Below are 16,164 nucleotides of genomic sequence, written 5' to 3' on the forward strand. Positions count from 1 at the left end.
CCTCTTGTGTTTGGGGACGTAGGTGTGTGCAAGCCGGACGGCACAGCCCCAGGGGTGGTGGGCGGCCTCTCTTGTGTTTGGGGACGTAGGTGTGTGCAAGCCGGATGGCACAGCCCCAGGGGTGGCGGGCGGCCTCTCTTGTGTTTGGGGACGTAGGTGTGTGCAAGCCAGAGGGCAGAGCCCCTGGGGTGGCGGGCGGCCTCTCTTGCATTTGGAGACATAGGTGTGTGCAAGCCGGACGGCACAGCCCCAGGGGTGGTGGGCGGCCCCTCTTGCGTTTGGGGACGTAGGTGTGTGCAAGCCGGAAGGCACAGCCCCTGGGGTGGTGGGCGGCCTCTCTTGCATTTGGGGACGTAGGTGTGTGCAAGCCGGAAGGCACAGCCCCTGGGGTGGCGGGCGGCCTCTCTTGCATTTGGAGACATAGGTGTGTGCAAGCCGGAAGGCACAGCCCCTGGGGTGGCGGGCGGCCTCTCTTGCATTTGGGGACGTAGGTGTGTGCAAGCCAGAGGGCACAGCCCCAGAGGTGGCGGGCGGCCTCTCTTGCGTTTGGGGACGTAGGTGTGTGCAAGCCGGATGACACAGCCCCAGAGGTGGCGGGCGGCCCCTCTTGCGTTTGGGGATGTAGGTGTGTGCAAGCCAGAGGGCAGAGCCCCTGGGGTGGCGGGCGGCCTCTCTTGCATTTGGAGACGTAGGTGTGTGCAAGCTGGACAGCACAGCCCCAGGTCTTACACCGTCTCAGGACCAGCTGTGTGAGGATGGCATGAACTTGGCAGTCACCACCCACCAAGAGGATGAAGCCCATTGCCACATGGTGTCATAATGCTTCTTAAGACCAGCAACTTATTTTTTGTCACCTAAATTTGTTAATTTCAAAAAAATTGCAAGAGAAACCCAGGAGGAAAGAGTAAGAATAGCAGGAAAGTGGTGAGGTTAGGCCAGGTTTGCCATCTCTCTCTCTCTCTCTCTCTCTCTCTCTCTCTTTATTCAGGAAAAATCAGTCTCTCCAAGGGGAATCTGGGTGAGGGGTGGGTACTTCCAGGGACTTCTCTATACTATCTGGCCATTTTGTGTGTGTGCATGAGCCTATGATTGTTTCAGAATTAAAATTTACAAAAGGATAAAAATAAGAAAGAAATATTTAAAGTACGGATAAAATTTCCCGTTTCTCCTCCTGTGCATTAAATTTGTAGAAGTTGAAAAAAAATATCTGAAGGGTTTTATGAATTGGTTCCAGGTTGCTGACGGGTGGTGGCCACCCGATCTTCTTATCTACTTGTATTTGTCAGATAACTTTATCACCTCATGCTCTGAGAGTGCCATGAGGTTAGTGGTGTCACACTCCCCTGTAGAGGTGAGAGGATCGGTTAAGTAAGATAACTTGCTGCAGTTCATTCAATTAGTGAAGCCAGGGGGATGTGAACAGAGCCAGTGTCACTACCGAGCACATCAGACCAGCCAGGGGGGATGTGAACAGAGCCAGTGTCACTACCGAGCACACCAGACCAGCCAGGGGTGTGTGAACAGAGCCAGTGTCACTACCGAGCAGACCAGACCAGCCAGGGGGGATGTGAACAGAGCCAGTGTCACTACCGAGCAGACCAGCCAGGGGGGATGTGGACAGAGCCAGTGTCACTACCGAGCACACCAGCCAGGGGGGATGTGGACAGAGCCAGTGTCACTACCGAGCACACCAGACCAGCCAGGGGGGATGTGAACAGAGCCAGTGTCACTACCGAGCAGAGTAGACCAGCCAGGGGGGATGTGGACAGAGCCAGTGTCACTACCGAGCACACCAGACCAGCCAGGGGGGATGTGAACAGAGCCAGTGTCACTACCGAGCAGAGTAGACCAGCCAGGGGGGTGTGAACAGAGCCAGTGTCACTACCGAGCAGAGTAGACCAGCCAGGGAGGATGTGAACAGAGCCAGTGTCACTACTGAGCAGAGTAGACCAGCCAGGGAGGATGTGAACAGAGCCAGTGTCACTACCGAGCACACCAGACCAGCCAGGGGGGATGTGAACAGAACCAGTGTCACTACTGAGCAGAGCAGACCAGCCAGGGGGGATGTGAACAGAGCCAGTGTCACTACCGAGCACACCAGACCAGCCAGGGGGGATGTGAACAGTGCCAGTGTCACTACCAAGCACACGAGACCAGCCAGGGGGATGTGAACAGAGCCAGTGTCACTACCATGCACACCAGACCAGCCAGGGGGATGTGAACAGAGCCAGTGTCACTACCGAGCAGACCAGACCAGCCAGGGGGGATGTGAACAGAGCCAGTGTCACTACCGAGCACACCAGACCAGCCAGGGGGGATGTGAACAGAGCCAGTGTCACTACCGAGCACACCAGACCAGCCAGGGGGGATGTGAACAGAGCCAGTGTCACTACCGAGCACACCAGACCAGCCAGGGGGGATGTGAACAGAGCCAGTGTCACTACCGAGCAGACCAGACCAGCCAGGGGGGATGTGGACAGAGCCAGTGTCACTACCGAGCACACCAGACCAGCCAGGGGGGATGTGAACAGAGCCAGTGTCACTACCGAGCACACCAGACCAGCCAGGGGGATGTGAACAGAGCCAGTGTCACTACCGAGAACACCTGACCAGCCAGGGGGATGTGAACAGAGCCAGTGTCACTACCGAGCACACCAGACCAGCCAGGGGGGATGTGAACAGAGCCAGTGTCACTACCGAGCACACCAGACCAGCCAGGGGGGATGTGGACAGAGCCAGTGTCACTACCGAGCACACCAGACCAGCCAGGGGGGATGTGAACAGAGCCAGTGTCACTACCGAGCACACCAGACCAGCCAGGGGGGATGTGAACAGAGCCAGTGTCACTACCGAGCAGACCAGACCAGCCAGGGGGGATGTGGACAGAGCCAGTGTCACTACCGAGCACACCAGACCAGCCAGGGGGGATGTGAACAGAGCCAGTGTCACTACCGAGCACACCAGACCAGCCAGGGGGATGTGAACAGAGCCAGTGTCACTACCGAGAACACCTGACCAGCCAGGGGGGATGTGAACAGTGCCAGTGTCACTACCAAGCACACCAGACCAGCCAGGGGGATGTGAACAGAGCCAGTGTCACTACCGAGCACACCAGACCAGCCAGGGGGATGTGAACAGAGCCAGTGTCACTACCGAGCACACCAGACCAGCCAGGGGGATGTGGACAGAGCCAGTGTCACTACCGAGCACACCAGACCAGCCAGGGGGGATGTGAACAGAGCCAGTGTCACTACCGAGAACACCTGACCAGCCAGGGGGATGTGAACAGAGCCAGTGTCACTACCGAGCAGACCAGACCAGCCAGGGGGGATGTGGACAGAGCCAGTGTCACTACCGAGCACACCAGACCAGCCAGGGGGGATGTGAACAGAGCCAGTGTCACTACCGAGCACACCAGACCAGCCAGGGGGATGTGGACAGAGCCAGTGTCACTACCGAGCACACCAGACCAGCCAGGGGGGATGTGAACAGAGCCAGTGTCACTACCGAGAACACCTGACCAGCCAGGGGGATGTGAACAGAGCCAGTGTCACTACCGAGCACACCAGACCAGCCAGGGGGATGTGGACAGAGCCAGTGTCACTACCGAGCACACCAGACCAGCCAGGGGGGATGTGAACAGAGCCAGTGTCACTACCGAGAACACCTGACCAGCCAGGGGGATGTGAACAGAGCCAGTGTCACTACCGAGCACACCAGACCAGCCAGGGGGGATGTGAACAGAGCCAGTGTCACTACCGTGCACACCAGACCAGCCAGGGGGGGTGTGGACAGAGCCAGTGTCACTACCGAGCAGAGTAGACCAGCCAGGGAGGATGTGAACAGAGCCAGTGTCACTACTGAGCAGAGTAGACCAGCCAGGGAGGATGTGAACAGAGCCAGTGTCACTACCGAGCACACCAGACCAGCCAGGGGGGATGTGGACAGAGCCAGTGTCACTACTGAGCACACCAGACCAGCCAGGGAGGATGTGAACAGAGCCAGTGTCACTACCGAGCACACCAGACCAGCCAGGGAGGATGTGAACAGAGCCAGTGTCACTACCGAGCAGAGCAGACCAGCCAGGGGGGATGTGAACAGAACCAGTGTCACTACTGAGCAGAGCAGACCAGCCAGGGGGGATGTGAACAGAGCCAGTGTCACTACCGAGCACACCAGACCAGCCAGGGGGGATGTGAACAGTGCCAGTGTCACTACCAAGCACACCAGACCAGCCAGGGGGATGTGAACAGAGCCAGTGTCACTACCATGCACACCAGACCAGCCAGGGGGATGTGAACAGAGCCAGTGTCACTACCGAGCAGACCAGACCAGCCAGGGGGGATGTGAACAGAGCCAGTGTCACTACCGAGCACACCAGACCAGCCAGGGGGATGTGAACAGAGCCAGTGTCACTACCGAGCACACCAGACCAGCCAGGGGGGATGTGAACAGAGCCAGTGTCACTACCGAGCACACCAGACCAGCCAGGGGGGATGTGAACAGAGCCAGTGTCACTACCGAGCACACCAGACCAGCCAGGGGGGATGTGAACAGAGCCAGTGTCACTACCGAGCAGACCAGACCAGCCAGGGGGATGTGGACAGAGCCAGTGTCACTACCGAGCACACCAGACCAGCCAGGGGGGATGTGAACAGAGCCAGTGTCACTACCGAGCACACCAGACCAGCCAGGGGGATGTGAACAGAGCCAGTGTCACTACCGAGAACACCTGACCAGCCAGGGGGATGTGAACAGAGCCAGTGTCACTACCGAGCACACCAGACCAGCCATGGGGGATGTGAACAGAGCCAGTGTCACTACCGAGCACACCAGACCAGCCAGGGGGGATGTGAACAGAGCCAGTGTCACTACCGAGCAGACCAGACCAGCCAGGGGGGATGTGGACAGAGCCAGTGTCACTACCGAGCACACCAGACCAGCCAGGGGGGATGTGAACAGAGCCAGTGTCACTACCGAGCACACCAGACCAGCCAGGGGGATGTGGACAGAGCCAGTGTCACTACCGAGCACACCAGACCAGCCAGGGGGGATGTGAACAGAGCCAGTGTCACTACCGAGAACACCTGACCAGCCAGGGGGATGTGAACAGAGCCAGTGTCACTACCGAGCACACCAGACCAGCCAGGGGGGATGTGAACAGAGCCAGTGTCACTACCGTGCACACCAGACCAGCCAGGGGGGGTGTGGACAGAGCCAGTGTCACTACCGAGCAGAGCACACCAGCCAGGGGGGATGTGGACAGAGCCAGTGTCACTACCGAGCACACCAGACCAGCCAGGGGGGATGTGGACAGTGCCAGTGTCACTACCGAGCACACCAGACCAGCCAGGGGGGATGTGAACAGAGCCAGTGTCACTACCGAGCAGACCAGACCAGCCAGGGGGGGTGTGGACAGAGCCAGTGTCACTACCGAGCACACCAGACCAGCCAGGGGGGATGTGAACAGAGCCAGTTTCACTACCGAGCAGACCAGACCAGCCAGGGGGGGTGTGGACAGAGCCAGTGTCACTACCGAGCACACCAGACCAGCCAGGGGGATGTGAACAGAGCCAGTGTCACTACCGAGCACACCAGACCAGCCAGGGGGGATGTGAACAGAGCCAGTGTCACTACCGAGCACACCAGACCAGCCAGGGGGGATGTGAACAGAGCCAGTGTCACTACCGAGCAGACCAGACCAGCCAGGGGGGATGTGAACAGAGCCAGTGTCACTACCGAGCAGACCAGACCGTCAGCCTCCCAGCGAGGAGGTCTGCAAGCTGTTTCCCGGGGCCGTGGTCCTACTTGAACATGATTGGTCCTTAAAAGTCTTACTCTTTTTTCTTTCTGGTGTATTGTTTGCTCTTGTCATTCCTCCACACAACCCACCTAAGGGCGTCACCCGAGTGGACCAGCCAGAAAGGAAAGACCCACTTTGTCAAACATTGACGCAGCAATGTCCTCTCCAGACCCAACGGCAGCTCTGCCCGCTCTGCTCCCACATGACTCACACGTGGGGTGAGTCACGGACCCTCAGTGAGAGTCTGGGGTCCCCAGATCATGCTCTAGTGGCAGGTGACAGGGTCCCAGGGGAAACCTGGGGAGCCGTTGCGGATTAGATGCCAGGCCCCGTACTAGGCGCTCTGCGCTCCTGTAATTGAATCCTCACAGTCACTCCACCAGGTAAGTGTTCTCATTTCCATGTCATGTATGAGACTCAGAATGGGCACGTCCTTTGCCCAAAGCCAGGGAGGCTTTCCGTGACACCTCTGGGTAATTCTGACCCTTCTGGCTTTTCCTGATAGACTCAAGTATGACTCAGGCTCCACGGACCCAACAAACGGTGCAGGGGGCGGGGCGGGGGGGGGGGGAGAGAAGTGCAGAGAGCAAGAGACCAGAACCCGGGAAGTGATCAACACGGCACGAATGGTCACCCAGATAGATGGTGAATGTGAGGGATCCCTTAGACCACGACACACAGGACAGACAGCCGGGAAGACGGAGGCATGGGTGGGAACGTGCAGGTGGCTGGGCTCGGACTACGGGAGGACGCGGGAGGACGGAGCCTGTCTCCCCGGATGTTCTGTGTCAGCCTCGCCCTGTTCCCCACATTCCAGCGCCTTTCTCTCCGGTGAGCGTCGCTGTCTCTCCCACCCCGGCGTTTAGACGAACCATCCTTTCGGCCTTGAATGTTCTTCCTGACACTGTCCTTCCTTCTCTCTCTCTCCTTCCTCCTTCCTTGCCTCCTTCCTTGCCTCCCTCTCCCCTTCCCCCCTCCCCACCCTTCCCCCTCTGTTGGTCTAGCAAATTCCAACTCATCATAAAGGCCTCAGCTCCCACCTCGCCCCTCCCCAGGGAAGTCCTTCCTGAAGCCCCAGAGCGGAGCACACCAGCGTCCTGTGCACGTCCGGCGCCCCGTGTACGTGTGGTCCCCGGGAGCACACCGGCGCCCGTGTACGTGTGGTCCTCCGGGAGCACACCGGCGCCCCGTGCACGTGGGGTCCCCGGGAGCGCACCGGCGTCCGTGTACGTGTGGTCCTCCGGGAGCACACCGGCGCCCCGTGCACGTGGGGTCCCCGGGAGCGCACCAGCGCCCCGTGTATGTGTGGTCCTTTGCACGCCTGCCTCGGGGCGTGCGTCCGCCTGGACATCGCTTCTTTCCCCTTTCACGACTCTCTTCTCCGTGGGATCCCACGGTCTGTGTTTTTTCGCCTCTGTGTCCCTAAATCTAGCCCAGCGCCTGGGAAACAGCACGGAGGAGGGGAGGCCAATAACTGCTCTAGATGAATAATGTCTGTTCAGGTCCTATTCATTGCATGTACCACAGATTGTAGTTTTATTGATATTTGTGAAGTCTATTCATTTATATAAATATTTATTTTTTCCTCTAGACTGTGGGCTTTATGAGGACAAGGGTTAGGTGTCTTTCATCTAATTATATTTTCAACACTTAAAAGAGTGCTTGGCACATAATAAATATTCAATACAGAATTAATTAATTAATTTTTAATTCCAGGAGAAAAGCTATAAACTTTACCTACACCAGTGGTTGGCAAACTCATTAGTCAACAGAGCCAAATATCAACAGTACAACAATTGAAATTTCTTTTGAGAGCCAAATTTTTTAAACTTAAATTTTACAGGTAGGTACATTGTTATTAACTTAATTAGGGTACTCCTAAGCTGGCCTTTGAGCTACACTCAAGGCGCCAAAGAGCCGCATGTGGCTTGCGAGCCACGGTTTGCCGACCACTGACCTACACTGTTAACCACATTCTCATGACACTAAACTGTCTTCAAATCTTCTCTTATAAGATGCAGGGACTGTCATACTATGAGGCCTGGGTCCCATTACAGTCCAGCCACTAAGTAGATGCCAACATGGCTGTTAGACCATTGGCCATGCCAATAAGGGTTGCCATAATCCCTTTCCTTGTCTCCACCCCCTGAGTGGTCTTCTCCCACGGGCACTCCGGACTTGGTCATGCGATCTGCTTCGGCTAATTGGGCCGTCACGGATGGGATGCGAGCGGAGACTTGGAAAAGGCCTTTCCTCACTCGCTGGGTTTGGAGCCCCAAGTCCATCCTGTGAACAAGGCCAGACCAGCCTGCTGGACGATGGGAAGCCACATGAGCCCCGTGCAGGGAGCCTGAGCTAGCTGGCTGACTTCTTGCCAGTTGGCAGACACATATGTGTGACAATCTTAGATCACTCAGCTGTCTGCCAGCCCACCAGCAAAGACCAGATGACCGGTCCCATTGTGGTTCAAATTGTGCCCCACCAACACCACGCACCCACACCTCCAGGGTCTCAGAATGTGACCTTGCTGGAGATAGGGTCTTTAAAGAGGTCATCATGTCAAAATCAGGTCATTGAGGGTGGGTCCTTCTCCAACGTGACCAGTTTCCGTGAAAGGAGAGGGGAATGTGGACACAGACACGGGGGGGGGGGGATGCACTGTGAAGAGGAAGACCCCCCAGTCTACAAGCCTCCCAGAGGGACCTGGAGAAGAGCCTTCCAGAGACGGGACCAATTCTATCAACATCTTGACTCAGACTCTTACCCTCCAAAACTCTAAGACAATTTCTGTTGTTTGTGCCATCACTCTGTGGAACTTTGTCATGGGGACCCAGGAAACTAACACAGGTCCAGACCAAAACAACTGACCAAAGGACCCACACAATAGTGAACTAAATAAAATGGTGAGTGTTTAAGCCCCTGCTATAGCAAAAGCTCACTGACCTAGTGGGTAAACTAGTTGAATCTTTCCAGGCGCCAGTGTTCATTATTGCAAGATGGGACGAAACGCACTTTCCTCATGTGATCTTTAGTAAGCGTTGGTAGGATAACCCTGCAAACCGCTCAGCACCGAGCCCAGCACATGGCTAAGCTGTAACGGGCACGACTTCAGTCCTAGCCTGCACCCAAAAAAATAGAAACTTCTACCTTTGATTTTATTTTAAGTGATGTTGGGCTTTATTATGAAACTCAACATTGTTTTATGCAAAACTAGAGTGTCAAGTGGTGAGGACCAGAGGGGACAGCAGGTACCCACAAGGACCGATGGCAGCTAAATGAACCAGGGTGAAGACAGAGAGCAATTCAAAGACACTGAGCACTTGAAACACAACCAGATCATTGCAGTATGTCTTGATGTACATTATTTTGTTCATTTCTTAGAATATCTCTATTTTTCCTCAATCACAGAATGTAAACTAACTGAAAAAGAAGCCAAAAACTTGCCCAGGATGACACCCTAATAATTAACACAGTAGGAACAATAGTCCAATGTCTCATCCCAGTCCCCATGTTCCCCTCATGATGCCTGATGGCTCTGGTCCATGTGTCTTGAGTGGTCTCAGGAAGCCGTTGGCAACATCAAGTCATGATATAATTAGTGTTCCCTGTGCAGGTGAAGTGAGTCTAGCAAAACCCACCTTTTATGCATGAATGTTACTCAACAATCTGTGTTGGTGTGTTCTGGAAATTGCCAAGTGCCCCATAAGGACGCCATGTGTCTTTAAGGACACCCCTTGGGTTGGGAGTCCGCAGCCTCCTACAACTTCACTTATTGCATTTCAACTCAAGAAGAGGAAGTCCCACCCGAACACAGGTCACACCACCGAATGTCTGTGGCCGCATTTCACAGGAAACCAAACCTAAAGCAGACCAAGGAGGAGCCTTCTGCTGAAGGACTCAGCTTAACATTGAGAAGAATTCAGCCCTCTGCCTCCGGATCACCCATCACCGGCTGCCGGGGCCTCCGCGATGCCCCCCAAGCTCCCCACGCAGGAGACCGGCATCTCGGCACGCGGCTCTTCACGCTCCCCATGCTCTTCAGGTAAACTAAGTAGGCCAGCTGACTGTCATCAGTGATTATTAGGAAAGAGCAAACAGAAAGAGTTTCTCTAGTGGCGAATGCTATGCTTTCTATAAAGCGTCGGACAGCAGATAAAAAGCCAGCTCCCTTTGCAGAGAGCTCAGTTTTCAGAGATCCCTTCATCCATTGGAAGAAAGGCCCCAGGTATCTACCCATAAAGCATTAGAGGACTAAATGTTTCCAGGCTCCTCTCTCTGGAGCTGGGACCCCTGACTGTGCCGCAGGCACCCGGAGGCCGGGCTGGGCGCCGGCTGTCCCTGACCTTTACTAGGTCAGCGCCTGGGGAGGCAGCTTCCACTCAAAGTAGGTCATTGTAAGCAGACAACTCCTGGGGCCCCTGTGGAGATAGATAGATAGATATATTTAACTATTCTAGATTAAAGTGGTTTTCTTTCTGCTTTGGTGTGATTTCGGCATCATGCACACCATGCCTCCATGCACAGGGTCGAGGGGGCCCAGCCGTGCAGAGAGCAGGAGTAACACGCTCCCCTCCGAGGACGCAGGAGGCCTTTCTCGGCCGGGTGTTTCTTGGAGAGAACACACAAGTATGTAAAATACACTAGAGCAAGACAGAAAAGAGAATGAGCATCATCAAAGCATCTACACGTTATCTGCCCACACTCACCACAGAGGTTATTAATACAGGCAAATGTCTGAATATTTAATTTTAATAATCCCACTAGAGAATAGTGGTTAATATGCCACAGCTGCACAGCCTCGCAGACTCTGCAGAGCCGTTAGACAGTTTCTTACTTACTGACCTTAACAACTTTATGAAGTTGGCGGGGCAACTGCAGGTCATTCAAGAGATGTTGAAACTGAGGCTCGGCCACGTGGAGGAGGGGCAGTGTGGAGAGCTGGGAAGAGGGGAAGCTCTGAGATGAGTCGTGGGCGACTGGACGGCGTCTTTGGCTAAGTGGCTTCAGCCTCTCTGAGCTGCGGCTGGCGTTGGTGGCGTGCTTGAACTTGAACCTAGGTGGAACGACAGATACCTCTGGTGGGCTGCGCTGAGGAGGAGGGTGCATACAGTGTGTGCTCACACGTGCAGCGTCTGACGAGGAAGAGACACGGGGGAGATGGATCAATGGTAGCTGTGCAGTGCTGTGGCCGAGGTCATACACTGCGTAACAAGGTCACCATCACAAGCAGTCACCAAGGTCTACCAAAACCGGAGTTCTGGAGAGATACTCCAGGCTACGGCTACCCACCCTAGCCAGCATCAAGGAGACGGAATGGTCAAGGGGGCTCAACTCTTTTTTTTTTTTTTTTTTTTTTTTCATTTTTCCAAAGCTGGAAACGGGGAGGCAGTCAGACAGACTCCTGCATGCGCCCGACTGGGATCCACCCGGCACACCCCAGCACCTGAGGCAGAGGCCACAGAGCCATCCCCAGCACCCAGGCCATCTTTGCTCCAGTGGAGCCTCGGCTGTTGGAGGGGAAGAGAGAGACAGAGAGGAAGGAGAGGGGGAGGGGTGGAGAAGCAGATGGGCACCTCTCCTGTGTGCCCTGGCTGGGAATCGAACCCGGGACTCCTGCACGCCAGGCCGACGCTCTACCGCTGAGCTAACAGGCCAGGGCCAGGGGCTCAACTCTTAAGCAAAGATAAGTACTTGAATCTAAATTAGAGGTAAGACGGCCCTGGCCGGTTGGCTCAGCGGTAGAGCGTCAGCCTGGCATGCGGGGGACCCGGGTTCGATTCCCAGCCAGGGCACATAACAGAAGCACCCATTTGCTTCTCCGCCCCCCCCCTCCTTCCTCTCTGTCTCTCTCTTCCCCTCCCGCAGCCAAGGCTCCATTGGAGCAAAGATGGCTCAGGCGCTGGGGATGGCTCCGTGACCTCTGCCCCAGGCGCTGGAGTGGCTCTGGTCGCAGCGGAGCATCACCCCCTGGTGGGCAGAGCGTCGCCCCTGGTGGGCGTGCCGGGTGGATCCTGGTCGGGTGCATGCGGGAGTCTGTCTGACTGTCTCTCCCCGTTTCCAGCTTCAGAAAAATACAAAATAAATAAATAAATAAATAAATAAATTAGAGGTAAGACTTCTGACAGACTGAGCCAAAATGTCTGGTGATTTTTGCAAAGTAAATTATCAGTAAGACTGAGACACATCAGGTTCTATTGGTCAACTATGAGTACTTGATAGAGAAAAATAACCATGAATGACAATATTGTGGGAAACTGTCATCTTAGAAATATTCTTGTGATTTGTGTGTGTGTGTGACTTGTGCGAACAGAATACATTGGGAATCGTCTCCACAATTATTCAGCTTGAGTTCAATCATGTACTCGAAACAGCAACTACTGGTAGACTGTCACTGAGTGTTGGACAAGAACAGTCATTGCTTCTCATTTTTTTAAGTAGTCATACTTATTCTTACTCTAAAGAAGAGGCTACTGAGGGTCAGAGTGACTCTAGACATTGTCTGTTTCCCACAGTGAACAAGAAGGAAAGCGAGAAAGCAGATCCAGAACCCCAAGTTTCTGCATGTCGTGTAGCATTCCATCAGTTCCCTGCTGGCTGTGTTCAGGGTCACGATCATAGTATCACTTTCTGTAGAACTCCCAGATTCTCCCAGTAAGCAATGTGTATGTGAGTTTGAGCTTTACGTTTTGCCAGTGGTGTGGATTGAAGCATTCGTTGTTTCTCAGTCACCTAAGCACGAGCGATGGAGTTCCCCCGTGTCTTAAAGGGCGCCATGCGCAGTCACTTGCTGTAACACGGAAACTGAATACCCATGTGTATGAGGGCTCAGCCTTTCATTGTGGTGGGTTCTCAGTTACACTTAGCGTGAGAAGAGGACGAACAGTGGTTAATAACCCAGGCTCAGGGTCGAGCCTTTGTGGGGTTCCCCGGGACCCACGTCTGGTCACCAGCTTTGCGGGTTCCGAATGCTAACTTCATCTGAGGTGCTCAGAGTTGATGGGGTCCGAGACTGTTATCTCACTCCGGCATTCTGACCAACGCATCCCTGTTCTGTGACTTTTTTCAAGTGTTAAAAGTATAGTCAAGTTGCAAGGTCCCACCCAGAGGTCAGATCTATGCAGGAAACCAAAGAGATCTTGGTAAGCACTGAGTCACCAAGTATGATGTCTTGACAGGCACCTGGGAGCCAGTCTGTCCCGTGACTACTTATGAGTGGACATTCTTAGGTCAGGTCCGTCTTATTGTGGGCACGTCAAGGGATCTGCTGACCAGTTCCACCACGCTGGGCACTCCCAGAGAGCCCCCTCCACCCTCTCCTTACCCCAAACTCCACCCCTCTTCCCAGGCTCTTTCTACCACACCCTTCCATCCAGCCTGAGAGATAGGTACTGGCGCTGGAACGCAGACTGTTGAAAAATTTTAGGCAAGCCGTTTAACTTTTCAGAACCTCACGCTAACCTTTACCAAATGAAATGACAATGCTTACCTCCTGGATCTGTGGTGACAAGGGAGAGGCATGGTCTATCACATAGCCTAGCATCTGGCAAGTATTAGATACAATGTAAACAATAGCGTCTATCTTGTTTGTTTTTTTTTAAGCACAGTTGTCATGAGTTTATTTAACCTTCAGATAAGCCATTATTAGATTCTTCAGCCTTTTGTCCCTTTTTAAGAATCTTGACCTAAACAAGTCCTGTTTTGAGAGGATTCTAGAGAAAGCTAATCTCATCATTTTTGTATTTATTTTAATCATTTATCTATCAAAGCCTTGGTAGTATCTTACAACTCCCCAAACGTATCAATCCTCTGAAAGTATTAAGATTTAATAAACAATGATAAAAATTCCTTTAGAACACATTCCTCGGCCATTCCGTACCCTTGTGGTACTGACACACAGAGACTGCCCGGTAACTAGCTGTTGGACTACACTTGTGAGACAGCTTAGAGTTTACAGCGTACTCCCACCTCCCATGACCGCCTTCGGTCTTCAGAGGAGGATGCTGGTGTCCCCACTTCTCAGACCGGAGGCACTGAGGCTCCAGTGGTCCTGGTCAGCGTCCCCAGGCTTGAAGACCTGCCTCCCGCACATCTTGCAGGGGGGATGTGAAAGAATAACAGAAAGGACAAAGGAAGGGTTAATTCTCTGAGGGGAGTTCAACTCCGGAATGAAGTTTCAAACGCAAAAGCGATGAGCTCATCGGAATCCACACTGTGCGTCTGGGCAGCAGGCAGATTGGGCTCGCAAGGACTCTCCGTGAACAACATGATGAAATGTTTAATATTGAGAAATCTGAGTCACTTGGACTGTTGCCTCGCAGCGGAATCCAAATTAAACAGGATGTCCTACATAGGTTTCTGGCCCTCAGTAAGTGCTGTTGTTATTATTATTATTATTATTATTTATTATATTACTCTTAGCCCAGTCTAGTCTAATCTTGGTTAAATTACCTGGCTTTTCATGCCCTGTCTTTGGATGTTAAATTTCTCTCAAACTTCTTTGAGACCTTTTTTTTTTTTTATCATAAAATGACTCCTTAGAAGGTGACTAGCCCACAGCAGGTGCTCCGTGCATGTTTGAAGAATGACAGTGCTTTCACCAGCGGCCTGTGATGTTTGAGATGTCCACGGGAGGCAGGCTGGCCTATCTCTCTCAATCCCCGACTCTCAGTTTGTTTTCTGATAGCTTTCTTTTTCTAAAGTGTGCCTCGGTGCTGCCCCGAAGCATCGGTCCATAGCTGGGGAGTCCAGCACCGCTGGGGATGTTGGGATTCCAGGCCAGGCAGGGCCTGCCCCCCATTGGCCAGTTTCTGCCATAGTTCAGAAGAGCCAAAGAAAGAAAGGGGTGAGGTGAAGAGGTGAGCTTTAAAGAATAAAAAGTTTTTAAAAAGGAAATATCTAATGAGGCTCTTGATAATCTCTTTCTTTCTTTTTTTTTTTTTTTTTTTTTTTTTTTTTGGATACGGTCTCATTTCATCTGAACAGTAAAGCAACTTTGATGATAAGAGAACAGGAAGAAGGGAGAAAAGAAAGAGGAGGAGGAATATTAAGAAAGGAAGCGGGTAGCAGAGAAAAGGAAGGAAGATGAGAAGGCAGAAAGAGTGAGTGAGGAAAGCGGAGGATAAAGACGCTTTCACCACAAAATGGAGTGAAAAGGGAGGGAAAAATCTTATCACCGGGAGGAAGGAAGCCCTTTGTGCAAAAGAGAAACAGAAATGACTTTTAGAAACAAAAAGCACCAAGAGGAACAAATTTTGACACTTTAGGTTGTATCAGATTATTTACAAACATAATTTAAAATAAAAAGTGAATGCGCTTTGCTTTGAGATACTTAAGGGAAGTTACTTGTTGCTAAGCCAGCTGCAAGATTTTATATATATATATATATATATATATATATATATATATATATATATATATATATATATATGAAAAAACTAAATGCCCCTACATAATAGCAGAAAAATAAGGAGAGCCATCTCTCTTATTAAAAAAAAAAAAAAAAATCTATAACAATCTGTTTGACTTTAAATGCCTCCATTCACTGGAAATCCAATAAAATTAAATGTTATATTTAATTCAATTTAGCTGATTTACCTGACCAGGGTACAGAATTAGAATTCTAATCAGCATATATCTCTTTCTAAGTGGGTGCATCTCTGAAATGTAACTCTCTTATTTCTGGTATGAAAAGAGAAGAAAATTTCATAAAATTGTGAGTGAATTAATAAAAAGCTGCATCTGAGAAATCTTGGTTTTTAACACGTTTACTCAAAGTTCCTGCATGTGCGTTCCCTCTCTCTCTCTCTTTCTCCCCACCCCGCCCCACAACCCTCTTCCCCAAATAGGCACACATTCCTCCCTCCCTCAACTCCAAATCGCATCCATCACTCTGGCTCCACTGGATATGATGGTGCAGACAGAGTCAGATGGATGCTGTGTGCATTTTCTATTCAGTCCTTTCTTTGTCTCCTCGTTTTAATGAGGGAAGAGCACCAGCCTCATTTAGACCTTCTCCTCCCAGCCCTGACCCAGTTTGAGTGGCCCAGCTACAGGCGACCTTCCCGGCTGATTTTCGTACTCTCTCCAGCAGTCCGTAGCTCCCTCCCCCTCCTCCGTCTCTGTGCTGCCTTAAGTTGTCAGTATAACAAGGGTGGTGCTTCAACTTTGACATAGACGGAGGCTAGCAGATTTTTATAAGCTTTATCTGCAAGGAATAAGTGAGAAATGTTTTGAGAGCAAATATAGTTCCTGGCTGGGAAAGCACTGTTTGTTTCCTTCATGAAATATTAACCTCGGATCGGGTGAAAGGCGGCAGAAGTGTTTATGAACCAATGTCGCTTGGCGGGCGCCCTTGGGAGCGA

The 16,164-nt window shown here is 52.3% G+C and overlaps 1 protein-coding gene across 1 annotated transcript in view; it reads left to right on the plus strand.

The window, feature by feature from the left end:
* Window positions 1-16,164, plus strand: part of CLNK (cytokine dependent hematopoietic cell linker) — a 163,102-nt gene that overhangs the window by 9,952 nt on the left and 136,986 nt on the right. The window contains exons 5-6 of the mRNA XM_066233102.1: window positions 6,859-7,102; window positions 9,698-9,845. Coding sequence (XP_066089199.1) covers window positions 6,859-7,102; window positions 9,698-9,845 — 392 coding nt within the window. The remainder of the gene's footprint in view (window positions 1-6,858; window positions 7,103-9,697; window positions 9,846-16,164) is intronic.

This window comes from Saccopteryx bilineata, chromosome 5 (assembly GCF_036850765.1).
Source record: "Saccopteryx bilineata isolate mSacBil1 chromosome 5, mSacBil1_pri_phased_curated, whole genome shotgun sequence".
Classification (NCBI taxonomy): Eukaryota; Metazoa; Chordata; class Mammalia; order Chiroptera; family Emballonuridae; genus Saccopteryx; species Saccopteryx bilineata.